At 38.9% G+C, this 18131-nt stretch overlaps 1 protein-coding gene across 2 annotated transcripts in view; it reads right to left on the bottom strand.

Annotated features, from left to right (window-relative positions):
* LOC111152257 (UHRF1 binding protein 1) overlaps positions 1-18131 on the bottom strand; it is a 65915-nt gene that overhangs the window by 30057 nt on the left and 17727 nt on the right. For both annotated transcript variants that reach the window (XM_022510706.1, XM_022510707.1), the window contains exons 2-4: positions 7292-7454; positions 7153-7191; positions 6163-6254 (exon numbers count right to left, since the gene is read on the bottom strand). In XM_022510706.1, the coding sequence (XP_022366414.1) occupies positions 6163-6254; positions 7153-7191; positions 7292-7454 (294 nt within the window). The remainder of the gene's footprint in view (positions 1-6162; positions 6255-7152; positions 7192-7291; positions 7455-18131) is intronic.

Below are 18131 nucleotides of genomic sequence, written 5' to 3'. Positions count from 1 at the left end.
GATTTCACTTATATGTGGAATCTGAAAAACAAAACAGGTGAACAAACAAAACAAGCTCATTAATACACAGAAAACACTGGTGGTTGCCAGAGGGGAGGAGTAAGAGGAGTGGGCAAAATAGGTGGAGTGATGAAGAGGTACATACTTCAAGTAGTAAAATAAATCAGTCATAAGGATGAAAAGTACAGCATAGGGAATATCGTGAATAATACTGCAATAATATATGATAACTATACTTATCATTAATATCATATGAACATATCAACACTACCATGGGTTATATCATATATCATGTTATCACATACATCATATATCATATGATATCATATATATCATATGATATCACATATATGATATATATGATATTACATATATGTGATATCATATATCGTGTTATATGAACACTAAATAATGTGTAGAGCTATCAAATCACTATATTGTACAACTGAAACCAATAAAACACTGTATATCAATTATACTTCAATTAAAGGGAAAAAATGAAGCAACACTAGGGATGAGCAGGTGGAGAGAAAAGGCCATGTGAGGAAATGTTAAGGAGTCAGCGTCTGCAAGCCAAGGAGAGAGGCCTCAGGATCTGGTGATACCTTGATAATAAGACTTCAAGCCCCCAGAACTGTGAGAAAATAAATTTCAACTTATTTGAAATTTACTGAAATTTCAACAATAAATTTCAATTATTTAGGCAACTAGTCTATGGCATTATGTCATGGTAGTCACAGCAAACCAATACAAATGGATATAGGGTTCCAATTTCAGATGAAAAAGCTCTAGAGATTTGTTGCAGGGTGTGAGTAGAGTTAACACTACTGAACTGTACACTTAAAAGTGGTTAAGGGGCGCCTGGGTGGCTCAGTGGGTTAAGCCTCTGCCTTTGACTCAGGTCATGATCTCAGGGTCCTGGGATCGAGCCCTACATCGGGCTCTCTGCTCAGCGGGGAGCCTGCTTCTCCCCTCTCTCTGCCTGCTGCTCTGCCTACTTGTGATCTCTCTCTGTCGAATAAATAAATAAAATCTTAAAAAAAAAAAGTGGTTAAGATGTGTCTGTTAGCCATTTGTATGTCTTCTTTGGAGAAGTGTCTGTTCATTGTCTTTTGCCCACTTTTTGACATGATTATCTGTTTTGTGTGTTTTGAGTTTGAGGAATTCTTTATACATCTTGGATATTAGCCCTTTGTCTGTAATGTCATTTGTGAATATCTTCTCCCATTCCATGGGTTGCCTCTTTGTTTTACTGACTATTTCCTTTGCTGTGCAGAAACTTTTGATCTTGATGAAGTCCCAAAAGTTCATCTTCACTTTTGTTTCCTTTGCCTTTGGAGACGTATCTTGAAAGAAGTTGCGGTGGCCAATGTCGAAGCCATATAAATGGCTAACAGACACATGAAAAAATGTTCATCATCATTAGCAATCAGGGAAATTCAAATCAAAACCACACTGAGATACCACCTTATACCAGTTAAAATGTCTAAAATTAACAAAACAGTAAACATGTGTTGGAGAGGATGTGGAGAAAGGGGAATCCTCTTACACTGTTGGTGAGAATGCAAGTTGGTGCAGCCTCTTTGGAAAACAGTGTGGAGATTCCTTAAGAAATTAAAAATAGAGCTTCCCTATGACCCTGCAATTGTACTATTGGGTATTTACCCCAAAGATACAGATGTAGTGAAAAGAAGGGTCATCTGTACCCCAATGTTCATAGCAGCATTGGCCACAGTCACCAAACTGTGGAAAGAACCAAGATGCCTTTCAACGGACGAATGGATAAAGAAGATGTGGTCCATATATACTATGGAGTATTATGCCTCCATTAAAAAGGATGAATACCCAACTTTTGTATCAACATGGACGGGACTGGAAGAGATTATGCTGATTGAAATAAGTCAAGCAGACAGAGTCAATTATCATATGGTTTCGCTTATTTGTGGAGCACAAGGAATAACACAGAGGACATTGGGAGATGGAGAGGAGAAGTGAATTGGGGGAAATTGGAAGGGGAGACGAACCATGAGAGACTGTGGACTCTGAGAAACAAACTGAGGATTTTGGAGGGGCGGGGGTTGGGGGTTAGGGAGCCTGGTGGTAGGTATTAAGGAGGGCACGTATTGCATGGAGCACTGGGTATGGTGCATAAACAATGAATCTGGGAACACTGAAAAGAAATTTTTTTTAAAAAATGGTTAAGGGGCACCTGGGTGGCTCAGTGGGTTAAAGCCTCTGCCTTCGGCTCAGGTCATGGTCTCAGGGTCCTGGGATCGAGCCCCGCATCGGGTTCTCTCTGCTCAGCAGGGAGCCTGCTTCTCCCCCTCTCTCTCTGCCTGCCTCTCTACTTGTGATCTCTCTCTGTCAAATAAATAAATAAAAAAAACTTAAAAAAAAATGGTTAAGATGGGGGTGCCTGGATGTCTCAGCTGGTTAAGCGTCTGTCTTAGGCTCAGGTCACAATCCCAGAATCCCAGGATCAAGCCCCACATTAGCCTCCCTGCTCCGTGGGGGAGTCAGCTTCTTCCTGTGCCCTTCACCCCACTTGTGCTATTTCTCTAATAAATAAATAAATAACATCTTTTAAAAAGTAAAAAAAATTAAAAGATGAATCATACTGTGTGATTCCAACTATATGACACTCTGGAAAAGGAAAAACAATGGAGACAGTGAAAAATACCAGCGGTTTCAGGGGTTGGGGCCAGGAATAGAGATAAATAAGTAGAGCACACAGAATTTTTAGGGCAGTGAAAATACACTGTGAAAATACCATAATGGTAGACACATGTCATTATACATTTTTCCCAACCCAAAAAATGTACAAAACCAAGAGTGAACCTTAATGGGACCTATGGACTTTGGGCAATTGTGATGTGTCAATGTAGGTTAACCACTGTAACAAATGTACTACTCTGATGGGGGATGTTGATAATAGAGATGGCTATGCATGCACAGGGGCCAGAAGATATGGGAAATCTGCCCCTTCCTCTAACTTTATTGTGAGCCAAAAACTGTAAAATTTGTCTTTAAAAAAAAAAAAACCTCTCTGTATGTCAAATTGGTATCCTGAACATATGAAAAATGACTTCAAGTGACTTTAAAACACAGCATTTGACCATACTTCCCTAGTGGGATATATCATAAGTTTAAAACACACACACACACAGAAATCTATCGTACTCAGTAGTCTAATTGATAGTTACAATACTGGCCTTGTTATTTTTTTAAACAATTGAAAAAAGTGAATCATTTATTATATTATTGTTGTTAGGAACCATGGTACAGCATATGAACAAAAAATACAAACATTAAATCTAAACAGTTATTTTAAAATCCTCTTTTTTATTTGAATTGAGAAATATCCGCATATTGTCATGATTTATTTTTCTCTTCCTTAAAAATACCTTTACCCTAGAACTGAACACTTAAAAGGCCTTATTGCAATGACAACTCAATGAATACAATTTTGCCCAGACTATTCTCTTTAAATAACATTTCTCACTAAAAGGAATCGGTGTTCCTTGGGAGAAATGTCAGATTCCAGGTCTGAAGTAAGGATGCATATGAGAAGCCTGAAACATCTTATTCTGTCTAAAAGGAAAAAGATTACTGGGGTCTTCTCCAAAAGACGCAGGCAGTGACTTCTAAAGGCTCTCCCTGGCCAAAGATAAGGACATCTGAATATCAAAACAAGTAATGACTATAAATGTAGGAAATACAACAATTTTTTAAAAAGTAAATGGAAGTGTAGGATGTCAGAAAATTTAAATGTAAAAGCATAAAAAGAATGTAAAATAGTAAACCACTTTGAAAAAGTTTGGCAGTTTGGGGCGCCTGGGTGGCTCAGTTGTTGGGTATCTGCCTTTGGCTCAGGTCATGATCTCAGGGTCCTGGGATCAAGCCTCACACTGGGCTCCCCCCTCAGCAGGGAACCTGCTTCTCCCTCTCCCACTCGCTCTGCTTGTGTTCCCTCTCACTCTCTGTCAAATAAATAAATAAGTAAAATCTTAAAAAAAAAAAAAAAAAGAAAGAAAAGAAAAGTTTGGCAGTTTCTTAAAAAGCTAAATCTTACCTACCATACCTACCACCTGACCACTCCATTCCCAGGCATTTACCCAAGAGAAATAAAAGCACATGACCACATAAAAACTTGTATATGAATGTTCATAGCAGCATTATTCATAATAGCCAAACACTGCAAATAAAGTGTCCACTAACAAGTGAATGGATTAAAAAAACAACAACAAAAAAAAAAAACAAAAAACAAGCGAATGGATAAACAAATTCTGATCTCTCCATACAATGGAATATAATACTCAGTAATAAAAGGAATGAACTATTGATACACTCAACAACATGGATGAATCTCAAAATAATTATGCTGAGTAAAAGAAGCCAGACAAAAACCAGTACATACTACATACTATGATTCCTTTTATATAAAATTATAGAAAATGTAAACTAATCTATAGTCACAGAAAGCCATGCTTGTCTGGGGATAGGAGGGCATGAGAAAGGAAAGGGAAGGAATATAACGGAGAACAACAATATGGTTAAGGGTTAATGGATATGTTCATTGTCTTGATTGTGTTGATGATTGCGTGGTGTGCATATGCTAAAACTTATCAAACTGTATGCTTTGTATATGTAGTCTATTTTGTGTCAATTATACTTTAATAAAGCTGTTAAAAAAAACATGAATCCAAAAGGGTAACTCTCCTTCATCCTCCCTCCACACCCACAAAAAATCTTAGACATTATTGCTAGTCTATTATTGTTAATAAATGTAATAGGAAGAAAAGAATTATAAAATCCCTGTTTTGCATCGACAGTGAAATATAACAGACCTACACAATTATCATCAATGGTTATCAATGGTCCTTACACCATGAGATAAAGTAGATGAGGACCTTAATCACAATGGATAAATCAGGCCATCATTATCTGAATCCACTGATTAATCTTAACCAAAGGAACATTTTGTGTCTCCTGATATATTACAATAGGAAATACATGGTATAATTTTTAGAGTAGTCTTACCAAGAAAACAAAAACATTTACTCAAATCAAGCCTTTAAATCTTACTACCAGGTTAAAAGAGAAACATTTAAAATATATCCTTGAGGACACAATCAGCCAAAATACAAAATGTGGGAAATTCTTTATCAAAAACAATCTGGTTTCGGGGTGCCTGGGTGGCTCAGTGGGTTAAAGACTCTGCCTTCGGCTCAGGTCATGATCCCAGGATCCTGGGATCTAGCCCCACTTCGGGTTCTCTGCTCAGCAGGAGCCTGCTTCCTCCTCTCTCTTTGCCTGCCTCTCTGCCTACTTGTGATCTGTCAATTAAATAAATAAATCTTTTAAAAAAAACAATCTAGTTTCAACAAAGAATAAATGGTATACTAAAGAGTGGGTGTGGGGGGTTGTTTAGAACTAAAAAGCCTTAAAAGGCATATCCCTAAATGTAATATGTGGAGCTCTTTGGAGCCATACTGCATTGGAAAAAATATTTTAGAGACAATTCATAAAATTGAATATGAAATAAGTATTAAATAATATTAACAAATTCCTATTAATTCTATTGATTGTGATAATAGTTTTGTGTGTTTTTCTTTCTTTCTTCACAGTCCCCGTCTGTTAAAGACACAGTATCTTGGGGCGCCTGGGTGGCTCAGTGGGTTAAGGCTTCTGCCTTCGGCTCAGGTCATGATCTCAGGGTCCTGGGATCAAGCCCCACATCAGACTCTCTACTAGGCAGGAAGCCTGCTTCTCCCCAGCTCTCTCTCTGCCTGCCTCTCTGCCTACTTGTGATCTCTGTGACAAATAAATAAATAAAATCTTTTTTTAAAAAAAGACACAGTATCTAGAAGTATTTACAGATGGAATCATATGGTGTCTAGGATTTGCTTTCAAATACTACAGTGCATGCCATGCACGTACAAGCGTGCACACACACACACACACAGGCAAGAAAAGGTGAAAATAGAATGGCAACATGTTGACAACTGTTAAAATCAGATCTTAGGTGCCTGGGGGTTGATTATACCATTCTCTCCATTTTAGTGTAGGTTGGAAAATTCCCAAATAAAAAGTTCATTTTTCACTAAAAGTTGATATGGAACAGTTAACATGTTGGAAATAAAAGGGACCTAAGCAACTAACCTCTGTCCTGAAGCGAGGGCAATAGGAGACTGTCCATTTGGGGGCCGAGGCTCCTCACATGTCTTCATCTCCACCTCTACCTTATCCAGACACTGAAATAAAAGCCACGGAGAGCTAAGCGTCTGCACAAAAACCCACACAGCACAAGGTGCATCTTATCCATCCCTACGCTGTACTGCCTAGTTGAGTGCTGTGCCTACAGTGGGCAGACAATAAATGTTTGTCAAATGAATGAACAAACTGAAATGCAAGAAGAGGCCTCATCTTTCCTCTTCCATGTCCGTTAGCAGCAGAACTCCGGGACAAGCATAGGATTAGCTCACAGCAGAAAACTACAATATAAATCCAAGTTACAGAGGTATTACCATCCCTGGGGATTCCAGTTTTTAGATTAAATATATATTGGTGAGTTCCTGAAGGGCTTTCAGCTAATCACCCAATAGTCAACATGAACTAGATTTCTAATTTTTTCTGTCAAGATTCCAAAGGAAATCCAGAATTAGAACCTGGGCAGCAAAATTTGTTATAAAAAACAAAAGGAGGGGCGCCTGGGTGGCTCAGTGGGTTAAAACCTCTGCCTTCGGCTCAGGTCATGATCCCAGGGTCCTGGGATTAAGCCCCGCATCGGGCTCTCTGCTCTGCAGGGAGCCTGCTTCCTCCTCTCTCTCTCTCTGACTGTCTCTTTGCCTACTTGTGATCTCTCTCTGTCAAATAAATAAATAAAATCTTAAAAAAAAAAAAAAAAGGCAAAACAACCGAGGACTCCTGGGTCTTGTGTCTCAGTGCTAACTGCTACACCGCACAGTAATTTCAGAATAAGCCCAGACAACAGTCACTCTGTCTCAGAGAGAAGCTCACAAACCAGACAGTGCAAACACCAGTCCCAAAAGGGTTAGCCTGTCAGGACTCCTCCCCATCTCCTCTCAGATCTTTTAAAATCCCATCCCAGCCATCCCCATTTGATTACTTGCAATCAAGAAAGGCCATTACCAAGCAAATGGGGTGTGTCTTCAACTTTGTCCACTGGATCTGAAAGAGGAAAGCAACACTCAGGGCTGTAGGAGCTGCCCCTCAAGAAAACATGCCTGCTGGCCAAGGACAGCAACAGCACTCTGACCCCCATTCTCACCCGGATGGAGGCCCTGTTGCAGTAGACCCGAGTAATGGCTAACCAGGTGGGCAGCTCCAGCACATTCTGTAGAACCTCTTCATCCAGCTCCAGGTTGGTCAGCCGACCCTCCCCTTTCAGGGTGCTCAAATTGATTTTGTCTGGGGAAAGATTCTTGGTGAACCTGAAAAAAGTAAAGATAAGAAGCTATTATTTCCATGGAAATCCACTAAATGGGCATGAGAGCCAACACTTTTCAATTTGGAGAAAAGAGAAAGTTAAAGAACAAGTGTTGACTAATGACCACACTGTCTCTATGCCAAGTAAGATGTTAGGTCAGACCGGCCATTCTACTCATTATTGTGTGATCTTTCTACTCAAGCACCTACAAAGAGGATTCTGGAGAAATGGCAGTGGCAACACAGCCTTTGTTATTTCTGAATCCCCACATTCAAACAGAGCAACTAGATAACACCACAAAAAGCCCACGGACAGTACCTATAACAAAACTAGAAGACAAATCATCCTCATAAAACTTCATATAAAGAGGGAAAAACATCAAGGCCCAGCAGACACAAGTGCTATAAGCCACTGTGCAGATCAACACAGAGGGAAAGCAATAGGGCCTCTGACAGACCAGAGGATGGAAGAACCCCAAGCTAGCCGTTTTAAATGAAAAGCAGTGTGGGCCAATCTGATTGCAGAGACTAAAACTAATGGGGTTGAGTCCACTGCAAGGAGTCCCCAGGGAGGCCCAAAGGACCTGGAGCAGTCTAGCCTTTTAAACTCAGGGAACTAACTAAGGCTCCTTCCTAGGAGAGGGCACCCACATTGAAAAGAAACTGCTGAGAGAAATCCAAATTGAGCAAGATAGGAAAAACAGAAATAAAGAGAAGAGATGGTACAGACAAAAGTGGGAGGGGGCAGTGGACTGACCAGAACTGACCAGTATGAAATTAAGTCATACTCTTTAATATTACTTGAAACAAAGAAGCTCTATGAAGTTAGAATGTGAAACTGTAACAGGCTAATTGCTGGCTTGTTAAGTTGGGTCAAATGAAATCCTAGACCCTTACACATACCTTTACTCATGTGATCAAGGAAGACCCCACACACACACACCTATAGTCCTGCAAATGAGCCTGAATCTCATCATGCTTTACTAGGTCCACCTGCTAATTTGTAGGAAATACAGAGGACAGAGGGAAACCCCTGAACTGCACCATAAGCAAGCAATCAGCAAAATGCAGACCATGGGAAACTACATATAGGTCAAATCACCTGGACATAATTCCCACAGGTCAGTCTTCTCAATTGTCTCACACTTAGTGCCTCCAGTCTGCTCATGTGCTCTTGCCTCCCCCTTTTCTGAAGCATTCTCCCCACAATTTGCCATTCAAGGTCCACTGCAAGACTTCTCACTGAGGCTCTTTCCCTCACTGCTGCAACTCACATGAAACCTTTTTTCTTCTACATCTCTGGAACTGCTACACACATTTCAGTCATAATCACAGAGGATCTTGGAGAGTTTCCAATTCTCTCCTATGTAACCACCCCTGTGTGATTAGATGTGAAGCCCTGTGAGGTCAGAGGCTCAGTCTCAGCTGTCCCTCCTAATCAAAATGGTCATCTGACACATCTACATACCTCTCAGCTAACTATCCTGCAGGCTACCTACTCCCAGCTCCCTTCTCCCATCTTTCTGGTTAGATCAATGTAAGGTCAGTTACTCACAGCATATCCCTCTCTCCTGTATGACAAATTGTCTATGACAAATCTCATGCCTGTAATTCTCATTGTTGCTGCCTCTCAGAGTCACTATTTTCCACCCCAATAATGAATTGTATTTTGCCCTCCGTCCATAACTATACTTAGTCCTTATATATATTAGATGCTAATAACTGACTTTAGAGTTACATATTGTTTACCGACTTGTATTTTTTCACATATATCCTTTCCCATGACTAAGCTATATTTTAGTGATTTTGGTTGTCCTTGGACCATAAGATCGTGACATGCAAGAGCTGTATCCTCACCATTTTTTTCTACGGTGCCTAAAATGGTACAATGTAAAAAGGCTCTTTAACGATTTTTAAATGATAGTAAAAATTTTTTACAAGTTTCTAAACATGCAAAAAATACTCTGATATTAAGGGATTCATAGGACTGCACTGGCATGATGACAAATTCAGGAAACTGCTTACCTATGAGACAAGGGGAAGGATCCACAGGAAACTGCATCTGTATGAATAATACTTATTTGTCATGTTGGGAGGTGACTGTGTGGCTATTCATTATATTACTCTCTATACCTTTTTGTGCAGCAAGTATTTCACAATAATTCTAAGATTTCTATCAATTACCTATTATATGTACTTGACGTTGGGAGAGCTATTCCTCCATGGGTCTCTCATATTCCTACATGTCTTGCTGAATATGCCAAAAATGCATGACCCTGACCACTGCTTACCCAGGCCACTTTTCAGGACTGTGTTTGAAAAGATCAGCTTTGGGGGATAAAGTAATATGTCCCACCCTAGGACACAGAGCAGACTTGCTTATCACTTACTACAAAAACAACAGATCCCCCAAGTTCAATGCTCCATTCTTAGAACTTATGTGTAAACATCCATTTGGGCCACTCTAATGGGACTTGAGGGGGCAAGGGGAACTAATGCAAACATGCTTATGCTACTTCTGGACTATGAGTAATAAAGTCCTTGGTCTCTGATCCAGGAATCTCTTGTGCTCTGTCAGCATCACATGAACTACAGCAGACTAATTATTAGCTTCTAAGTAGGGTAAAATAAAATCCTATACCCTTACACATACTTTTACTGACTTCAATTCATAAAAAATGTTTAATCAACATTTACTGGGTATGAGCCAATTTTATTCTCTAGACCCAAAAGACAAGTTTCTTTCCCCCCCACCCTTTTTTTAAAATATTTTATTTTTATTTGACAGACAGAGATCACAAGTAGGCAGAGAGGCAGGCGGGGGGGTGGTGGTGGTGGTGGGGAAGCAAGCTCCCCGCTGAGCAGAGAGCCCGACGTGGGGCTCGATCCCAGGACCCTGAGATCGTGACCTGAGCCGAAAGCAGAAGCTTAACTCACCCAGGCATCCCTCTTTCTTCCTTTTTTTTTTTAAAGGTTTTATTTATTTGTCAGAGAAAAAGCACAAGCAGGGGAAGCAGCAGGCAGAGCAGGCAGAGGGAGAAGGAGGCTCCCCACTGAGCAAGGAGCCCAATGCGGGGCTCGATCCCAGGACCCTGGGATCATGATCTGAGCCAAAGACAGCCGCTTAACTGACTGAGCCACCCAGTCATTCCGATAAAAACCATTTTTAAGAAAAGAAAGTGATAGGGACTTTTCAAGGATGTTCCTCTCTGAAAAAAAAGAGGAACATACTTCGAATGAAACAAACACAGTCAAAAGTAAGTTATACTGCATGTTAGCACTGACATTCTCAAAGTGGTTATACTAAATAAGCACCATGTATCTAACTTCTACATTGTGGTCTATGCAAAACTATTTGCAGCTCCATATAAAATACGTTATTTTTCAAGCCTTGAAAAAAAAAAGTATGAGATTGTGTTATAGTTCAACCTAACCTTGCCACTATTTAGGGTACTGTGTCTCAAACGATGGTCCTGTGATCACATGGGTAGAATCACTTTGGCATATGTTTATATTAACATGCAGATTATTGGGCCGCCCTCCAGATATGCTGCATCACAATGGGGACAGGAGTAAGGAATCTGCATTTTAAACAAACAAAGGGGTGATTCTTCTGTTCTCTAAAGTTTGGAAATGGATTGAGTTTTCAGTTAACCAGCTAAAGTAATTCAGGGAAGGGAAAATGGGAGGCTCAAGATGGAAAAGAGATGCATAGTCAATTAATTCTTCAAGAACAGAGATGTTTTCAACTTCTATCCTTATTATAGCGTGGTGTTTAAGTTAGACTTGGGCTCAAAACCTGGCTCTCTCACTTGCTAATGCTGTGATTAACTGTTCAGTCAACTTCACAGGACTGCTGGGATTACAGAGCTAACTAAAAGACATTAAATATCTGGCATTTAAGTGCTCAATAAATAAACAGTAATCATTATTTCTGGATTCCACTGCTGTCTTTAGACAAGGATTAAATTATTATCTTTAAAAAAAGGTTTAGGGGCGCCTGGGTGGCTCAGTGGGTTAAGCCTCTGCCTTCGGCTCAGGTCATGATCCTGGGGTCCTGGGATCGAGCCCCGCATTGGGCTCTCTGCTCAGCAGGGAGCCTGCTTCCCTTCCTCTCTCTCTGCCTGCCTCTCTGCCTACTTGTGATCTCTCTCTGTCAAATTAAAAAAAAAAAAATCTTTAAAAAACGGTTTAGGAGGCTTATATTATTATCCTAGGACTCAAGATGTCTTGAAGAGACAACCCCTCAGATCTCTTTCTATCTCAGTGTATCATCTTCCATTCCTAGTACACCTATTTCTATCCTTTCTACCCAGGTGTCTACAAATTGAAATCTGGACAAGGTTGAAACTGAATTAATGTTCTCTACAAAGCCTTTCCATTATATCCCACTCTGGCTCCAAGAACAGATTTTCACCCCTTGTCTCTCTAATACTACTGGGTCACAAGAGAACTGAGAACAGGGAACAAAATTATCAAGGAAGCTAGTAAAAAATCAAGCTTGTAAACGAATTAAAACCAACAAATTAAAAACAGGCCTATAGGTGGTAACCAGCAGAGTTCTATGAACTTTGTAACCATGTCATCTGGCAAATGACAGCACTGACTTCTTCAGGGTGGTTCTGTGGAGGAGAGAACCCCATGCCCAATTTATCCAAATAGTAACTGGGTGGGCTGCTCTTGGAAGTAAGTGCAAGTGTGTGAACACCAGCCAGACAGGACAACAGACTAATCTCAGTGAGGCCTGCTCACCAGCCTCTGGGCATACTATAAAACCCAGGAGAACCTGTCTTCCTGCCCCAAAGATCCAGATGAAAAGTGATCACTTTTTTTTTTTTTCCAGATGAAACGTGATCATTCATATTTCCAGGTAGGGCACAGAATAACCCAACAGGATAAACTTCCTTTTATTACATAATTTTGGCTATCGGAATAAAGAATCTCTCTAGAGATTACATGCAGATCTGTGGACAACCATGACTATTCTCCCCTAACAGTAATAATGATATATATTTGCTTTTTCATTTATCAGTTAACTTTTAGTATTCAACAAAAGATGGATAGCACGTCGTTAGCTTCTCAAAAAACGCAGTAAGAATTCCTCAACTGATTTTGACTGCATTTTATAGTAATAACAAAGAATAGGTAAAAAGGTAATCCACAGGGCCTGTTGTAGAGGATTGTGGAGGTTCGTTGAACCAAAGAAACCAGATCTGAGATCTGATCTGAAACCACTTTACTCAGCATCTGTGTTCCTAATTGAGGATAGTATCACTGATTCCAGGGTTGCTGAAAAGGCTAATGAAAGCCTTCTATTTATTCCACTTCAAGTATGTGGGGAAACATTTTTCTGGCCATCTGTTACTGTTATAGAGCATAGAAGCTAAGATGAAACCAAGTTGGAGAAACAGATTTTGATCAGGTTTCATTTCTGCCAGGGGATTGCAATCTGCCAAAGAGACAACGGAGAAAGACTCTCAGAGATCTTTGTGAAAATGTACCACGTTAGGAAGTGAGAATTCTTAGACTTTCAGATTCACAGCATTTCAGAGTAGAAGGAATCTTAAACAATCATTTAGTCCAAATCTACAATTTGCAAATGGCCGGGAAGTTAAATGACTTGTCCAGCTAGCCAGTGGTAAAATCCTGCAACAAGTCAATGGCAGAAATGAGACAACTCCGCATTCACTCAATTTTCTACTCTGAAATTCAGTACTTTTATTGTTAATAATACAGTGAATAAGTTGCAATAAGCAGTCTGCTTCAGAACCCACAGAAATTGAACCCCACAAGAGCAAAAATGTCTGCAAATACACTTCACTTCCTTCATTTCTTTTCCCACTAAGGTGATCACAGCTCAGGCCTTGGTTTCTAAGCCTCCTACCCAAATTCATATCAAAGTATTTTCACTGCCCAGCCACACCACAGGTATATCTTTTAGCAAAAATAGAACATATCAAGCCACTGATTAAACACGGGGTCCCTAAATCACCTAAACAAACCATCTCAACCACTAAAGTAGCTAACATTATTCCATCCTGGATAACATGCTGGAATACGCCATTCAGTCTTAGAAGTTTGCCCTAACAGGTTTTACTCTCAAAACTTAATACATGAACAGATATACACCTTTCTTAGAAGAAAATGCTCTCCTTCTGGACTTCTGTTTTCAAAGTTTTTTAATTGTTTCATTTAAGGTGCAGTTTATATACAATGGCTTATTTCTGAACTTTATATTTTATTCTGCTGATCTACTTCATTCTTATGCCAATACCACACTGGCCTTATTATGGCAACTTCATTTTAGGTTTTGAAAGTGTAGTATAAACCTCATTTGGCTTTTTTCTCCAAGATTATTTTGGCCATTCTAGGTCCTTTTCATTTCCATATAAATTTTTTAATCAGCCTGCCACTTTCTGTAGGAGGAAGAAAAAAAGCACCTGCTGAAATTCTAATTGGGATTGCATAGCTGAATTTGGGGAGAGTTAACATACTAACAAAAATGAGTCAGCCTATCCTTGAACACGGTATATAATTACTGTAGGCATATTTATTTGGATCTTTTTTAACCTCTCTAGGCAATGTTCTGTAGTTTTCCATATGCATCTTTTATATATATATATATATATATGTATATATATATATATATAGTACAGTAAAGGACTATTTATTATTAAAGGAAATTGAAATGTTTTCTAGTTGTTTGCTGCTAGAAGATAGAAATAAAAGTGATATCTATATTGACGTTTTTTAAAGATTTTATTTTTAAGTAAGCTCTACACCCAACATGGGGCTCAAACTTACAATCCTGAGATCAAGAGTCACACGCTCCACTGACTGAGCCAGCCAGGCACCCCTATATTGACTTAGTATCCTACTACCTTACTAAATTCAGTTATTAATTCTAGTGGTTGTTTCGTAGGTTCCTTGGGATTTTCTATGTAAACAATGATATCTGTGAATTGAATTATACTTGAATTGTATTGATTGATTGAATTGTATTGATTCAATTGAATTGAAGTATAACAAGATTATACTTCTTCATTTCCAATCTTTGTAAAAATTGATATTTATCTATTAATCTTGTATGCTGCAACCTTGCTAAGCTAACTTATCAGTTCTAGTAACTTTTTTTTTAAGAAGCCATAAAATTGGGGCACCTGGGCGGCTCAGTGGTTAAGCCTCTGCCTTCAGCTCAGGTCATGATCCCAGGGTCCTGGGATCGAGCTCCGCATCGGGCTCCCTGCTCAGCGGGATGCCTGCTTCCCCCTCTCCACTCCCCCTGCTTGTGTTCCCTCTCTCACTGTCTGTCAAATAAATAAATAAAATATAAAAAAAAAAAAAAAGAAGCCATAAAATTTCTACATAGACATTCATGTTGTCTGCAACATCTGTCAGGCTTCTGTTACCATGTTAAACAGATGGGAAGTGTTTCCCTTCTCTATTTCTCTAAAGAATTTGTGTTAAATGAGTATTATTTCTTACTTAAATGTTCAAAAGAAGTCATCAATAAAACTGGACCTGGAGTTTTCTTTATAAAAAAAGGTTCTGATAACAAATGCAATTTCTTTAATAAGGCTACTCACATATTCTGTTTTCTGTTTCATTGCCAGTTCTGGTAAGCTATGTTTATCAAATAATTATGTGCATTTCATCTAAGTTGAATTTTTTGACCAAAGATATTCATAACATCCCTTAGTACCTTTTGACATCTGTAAGATCTATCTATATACCCTCTTTCATTCCTCATAGTATTTATTATTGTTTTTTTTTATCAGTTTCACTAAAGGTTAATTTTTATATTTAAAAAAAAAACTTTTGTATTATGTTTCTCTGTTTTTGTCCTATTTTCAATTTCAGTGATTTCTGTTTTTCCTTTATTCTACTTATTTGGAATTTATTTTGCTCATCTTTTTCTAGCATCTTAAGTTGGAAACTTCAATCACTGATTTTTTAAACTTTTCCCTAATAAAAGTTTTTAAAGCTATATATTTCTCAATACTCACTTTATCTGCTACATCCCACAAGTTTTGATATGTTGAATTTTCATTGCCAATTAGCTAGAAATATTTTCTAATTTCTTTTATAATGCTTTCTTTGACCATGACCTATTTAGAAATGTATTTTAAATATTCCAAATTTGCAGGGCCTTTCTAGTTATATTATTGATATTGATTTTTAATTTAATTCCATGCTATAGGCAGGGAACACACTATGTAACTTCTCAATATTATGAAATGTATTGAGACATATTTTATAACTTAGAGTGTGGTCTGTTTTGGTGAACATTCCCTGTGCACTTGAAAAGAACACACATTCTTCAGTTGTTACATATAGTGTTCTGTGTCAATTAGGCAAGGCAATGCATAATGTTATTCAGATTTTTTTAAATAAGTATTTTTGTTTTGTTTTGTTTTAAAGACTTTATTTATTTGAGAGAGTGAGATAGATTGCATATGCAGGGGAGAGCGGTAAAAGGAGAGGGAGAAGCAGGCTCCCTGCTGAGCAGAGAGCCCCACACAGGCTAGATCCCAGGACCTTGGGGTCACAATCTGAGCCGAAGGCAGATGCTTAAGCAACTGAGCCACCCAGGCACCCCAGATCTTCTGTATCATTATTTATATTTCTCAAGTTGTTCTATCAACTACTAAGGGAGGAGTATTGAAAACAACAAATTATAATTGTGGATTTGCCCTTTTCTGCTTTTAATTCTTTGGTTTAATTGTTGAATTTTCTGCTTTTGTTTGGTTTCATGTGTATTTTTTTAACTGTTCTTTTTAAAGATTTTATTCATTTGAGAGAGAGACAGTGCACACGTGCACACACAGGTGGAGATGGGGATGGGGAAAGAGCAGAGGGAGAGGGAGAGAGAGAATCTCAAGCAGACTCCCCACTGAGTGCAGAGCCTAATGTGGGGCTTGATCTCCTGACCCCGAGACCATGACCTGAGCCAAAAGCAAGAGTCAGATGCTTAACCAACTGAGCCACCCAGGACCCCCTTGTTTTACGTGTACTGAAGCTCTTTTTTTAGGTTCATATACATTAATGATTGTGTCTTTCTGATGAAATGATCCCTTTCCTATGAAATGTTTATCTCTAGCAGTAAACTTTGTCTTGAAGTCTATTTTGCCTGATGATAATATAGCTACTCCAGCATTCTTCTCTTACTGTTCACATGGTGTACCTTTCATCATCTTCTCACTTTCAATCTGTGCTTATCCCTTTTTCATCCAGTCTGACAACCTATGCTGGAATGGTCAATCCATTTACATTTAATGTAATTATTGATACTGGTTAGATTTTGGTTTACCTTTCTATTTGTGCCATCCGTTTTTTTCCCCCTCGATTCCTCCTTTACTGCCTTCTTTTTAGGTTAACCTAATTATTTTTAGTATCTCATTGTAACTATTTTACGGGCTTTTTAGCTGTATCTCTTTACCTGTGTGTCAGAAAGACAGACAGACAGAGATTGCTCTATGGAAACAATATGTAAACTTATCACAATCTACTTACAGCTAATACTGTACTACTTCACATAAGAATATAGCAACCTTTGCAAAATAGTTCATTTATTGCCCTTCACCTTTTGGACTAAATTGTCATATATATTACATCTACAGTAGTCCCCCTTTATCCACAAGGGCTACATCCCAAAACCTCCAGGGGATGTCTGAAATTGCAGATAGAACGGAATTCTATATATACTGGGGTTTTTTTCTATTAATACATAAACATGTATACGTTTATTTACATAACATATACATACATACATATAACATAATACATACATGACAAAGCTTAATTTATGATTTAGGCACAGTAAGAGATTAGCAATAATAAAATAGAACAATTATAAGTATATACTGTAATAAAAATTATATGAATGTGGTCTCTCTCAAAATATCTTATTTTACTGTACTCACCCTTCTAGGGATGATGTAAAATGATAAAACGCCTGCAGGATGAGTTGAAGTGAGGTGACTGATGTAGGTACTATGACACAACATCAGGCTACTACTGACCTTCTAATGACATGTCAGGAGGATAATCTACTTCTGGACTGCAGGTGACCACAGGTTACCAAAATCATGGAAAGCAAAACTATGGTAAGGGGAGAGCTACTGTACATATGTCACAGACCTACAAAATAGTATTAAACATAAATCTTGTCTTTTAAAGAAACTGAGAATAAAAAATAGTCTCTTACACCTAGATTTCCAGTGTTCCTCTCTCTTTCCTATAGATCCCAATTCCCATCTACTATCATTCTTCTTCAATCTGAAGAACTTTCTTCATTATCTCTTATTTTTTTAAATTTGTATTTATTTAACAGATAGTGTTCACAAGTAGGCAGAGGCAGGCAGAGAGAGAGGGAAGCAGACTCCCTGCTGAGCAGAGAGCCTGAGGCAGGGCTCGATCCTAGGACCCTGAGATCATGACCTGAGCTGAAGGCAAGAGGCTTTAACCCACTGAGCCACCCAGGCGCCCTAATAATTTTTTCTTCCTTCCTTCCTTCCTTTCTTTCCTTCCTTCCTTCCTTCGGCAGGGATAACAAGCAGGCAGAGAGGCAGGCAGAGAGAGGAGGAAGCAGGCTCCCTGCCGAGCAGAGAGCCTGATGCGGGGCTCCATCCCAGGACCCTGGGATCATGACCTGAGCCAAAGGCAGAGGCTTTAACCCACAG

This window comes from Enhydra lutris, unplaced genomic scaffold (assembly GCF_002288905.1).
Source record: "Enhydra lutris kenyoni isolate GAN:26980312 unplaced genomic scaffold, ASM228890v2 scaffoldscaffold28, whole genome shotgun sequence".
Lineage (NCBI taxonomy): Eukaryota > Metazoa > Chordata > Mammalia > Carnivora > Mustelidae > Enhydra > Enhydra lutris.
The sequence above is the reverse complement of the archived record's forward strand: the minus strand, read 5'-3'. Positions and strand labels throughout refer to the sequence as shown.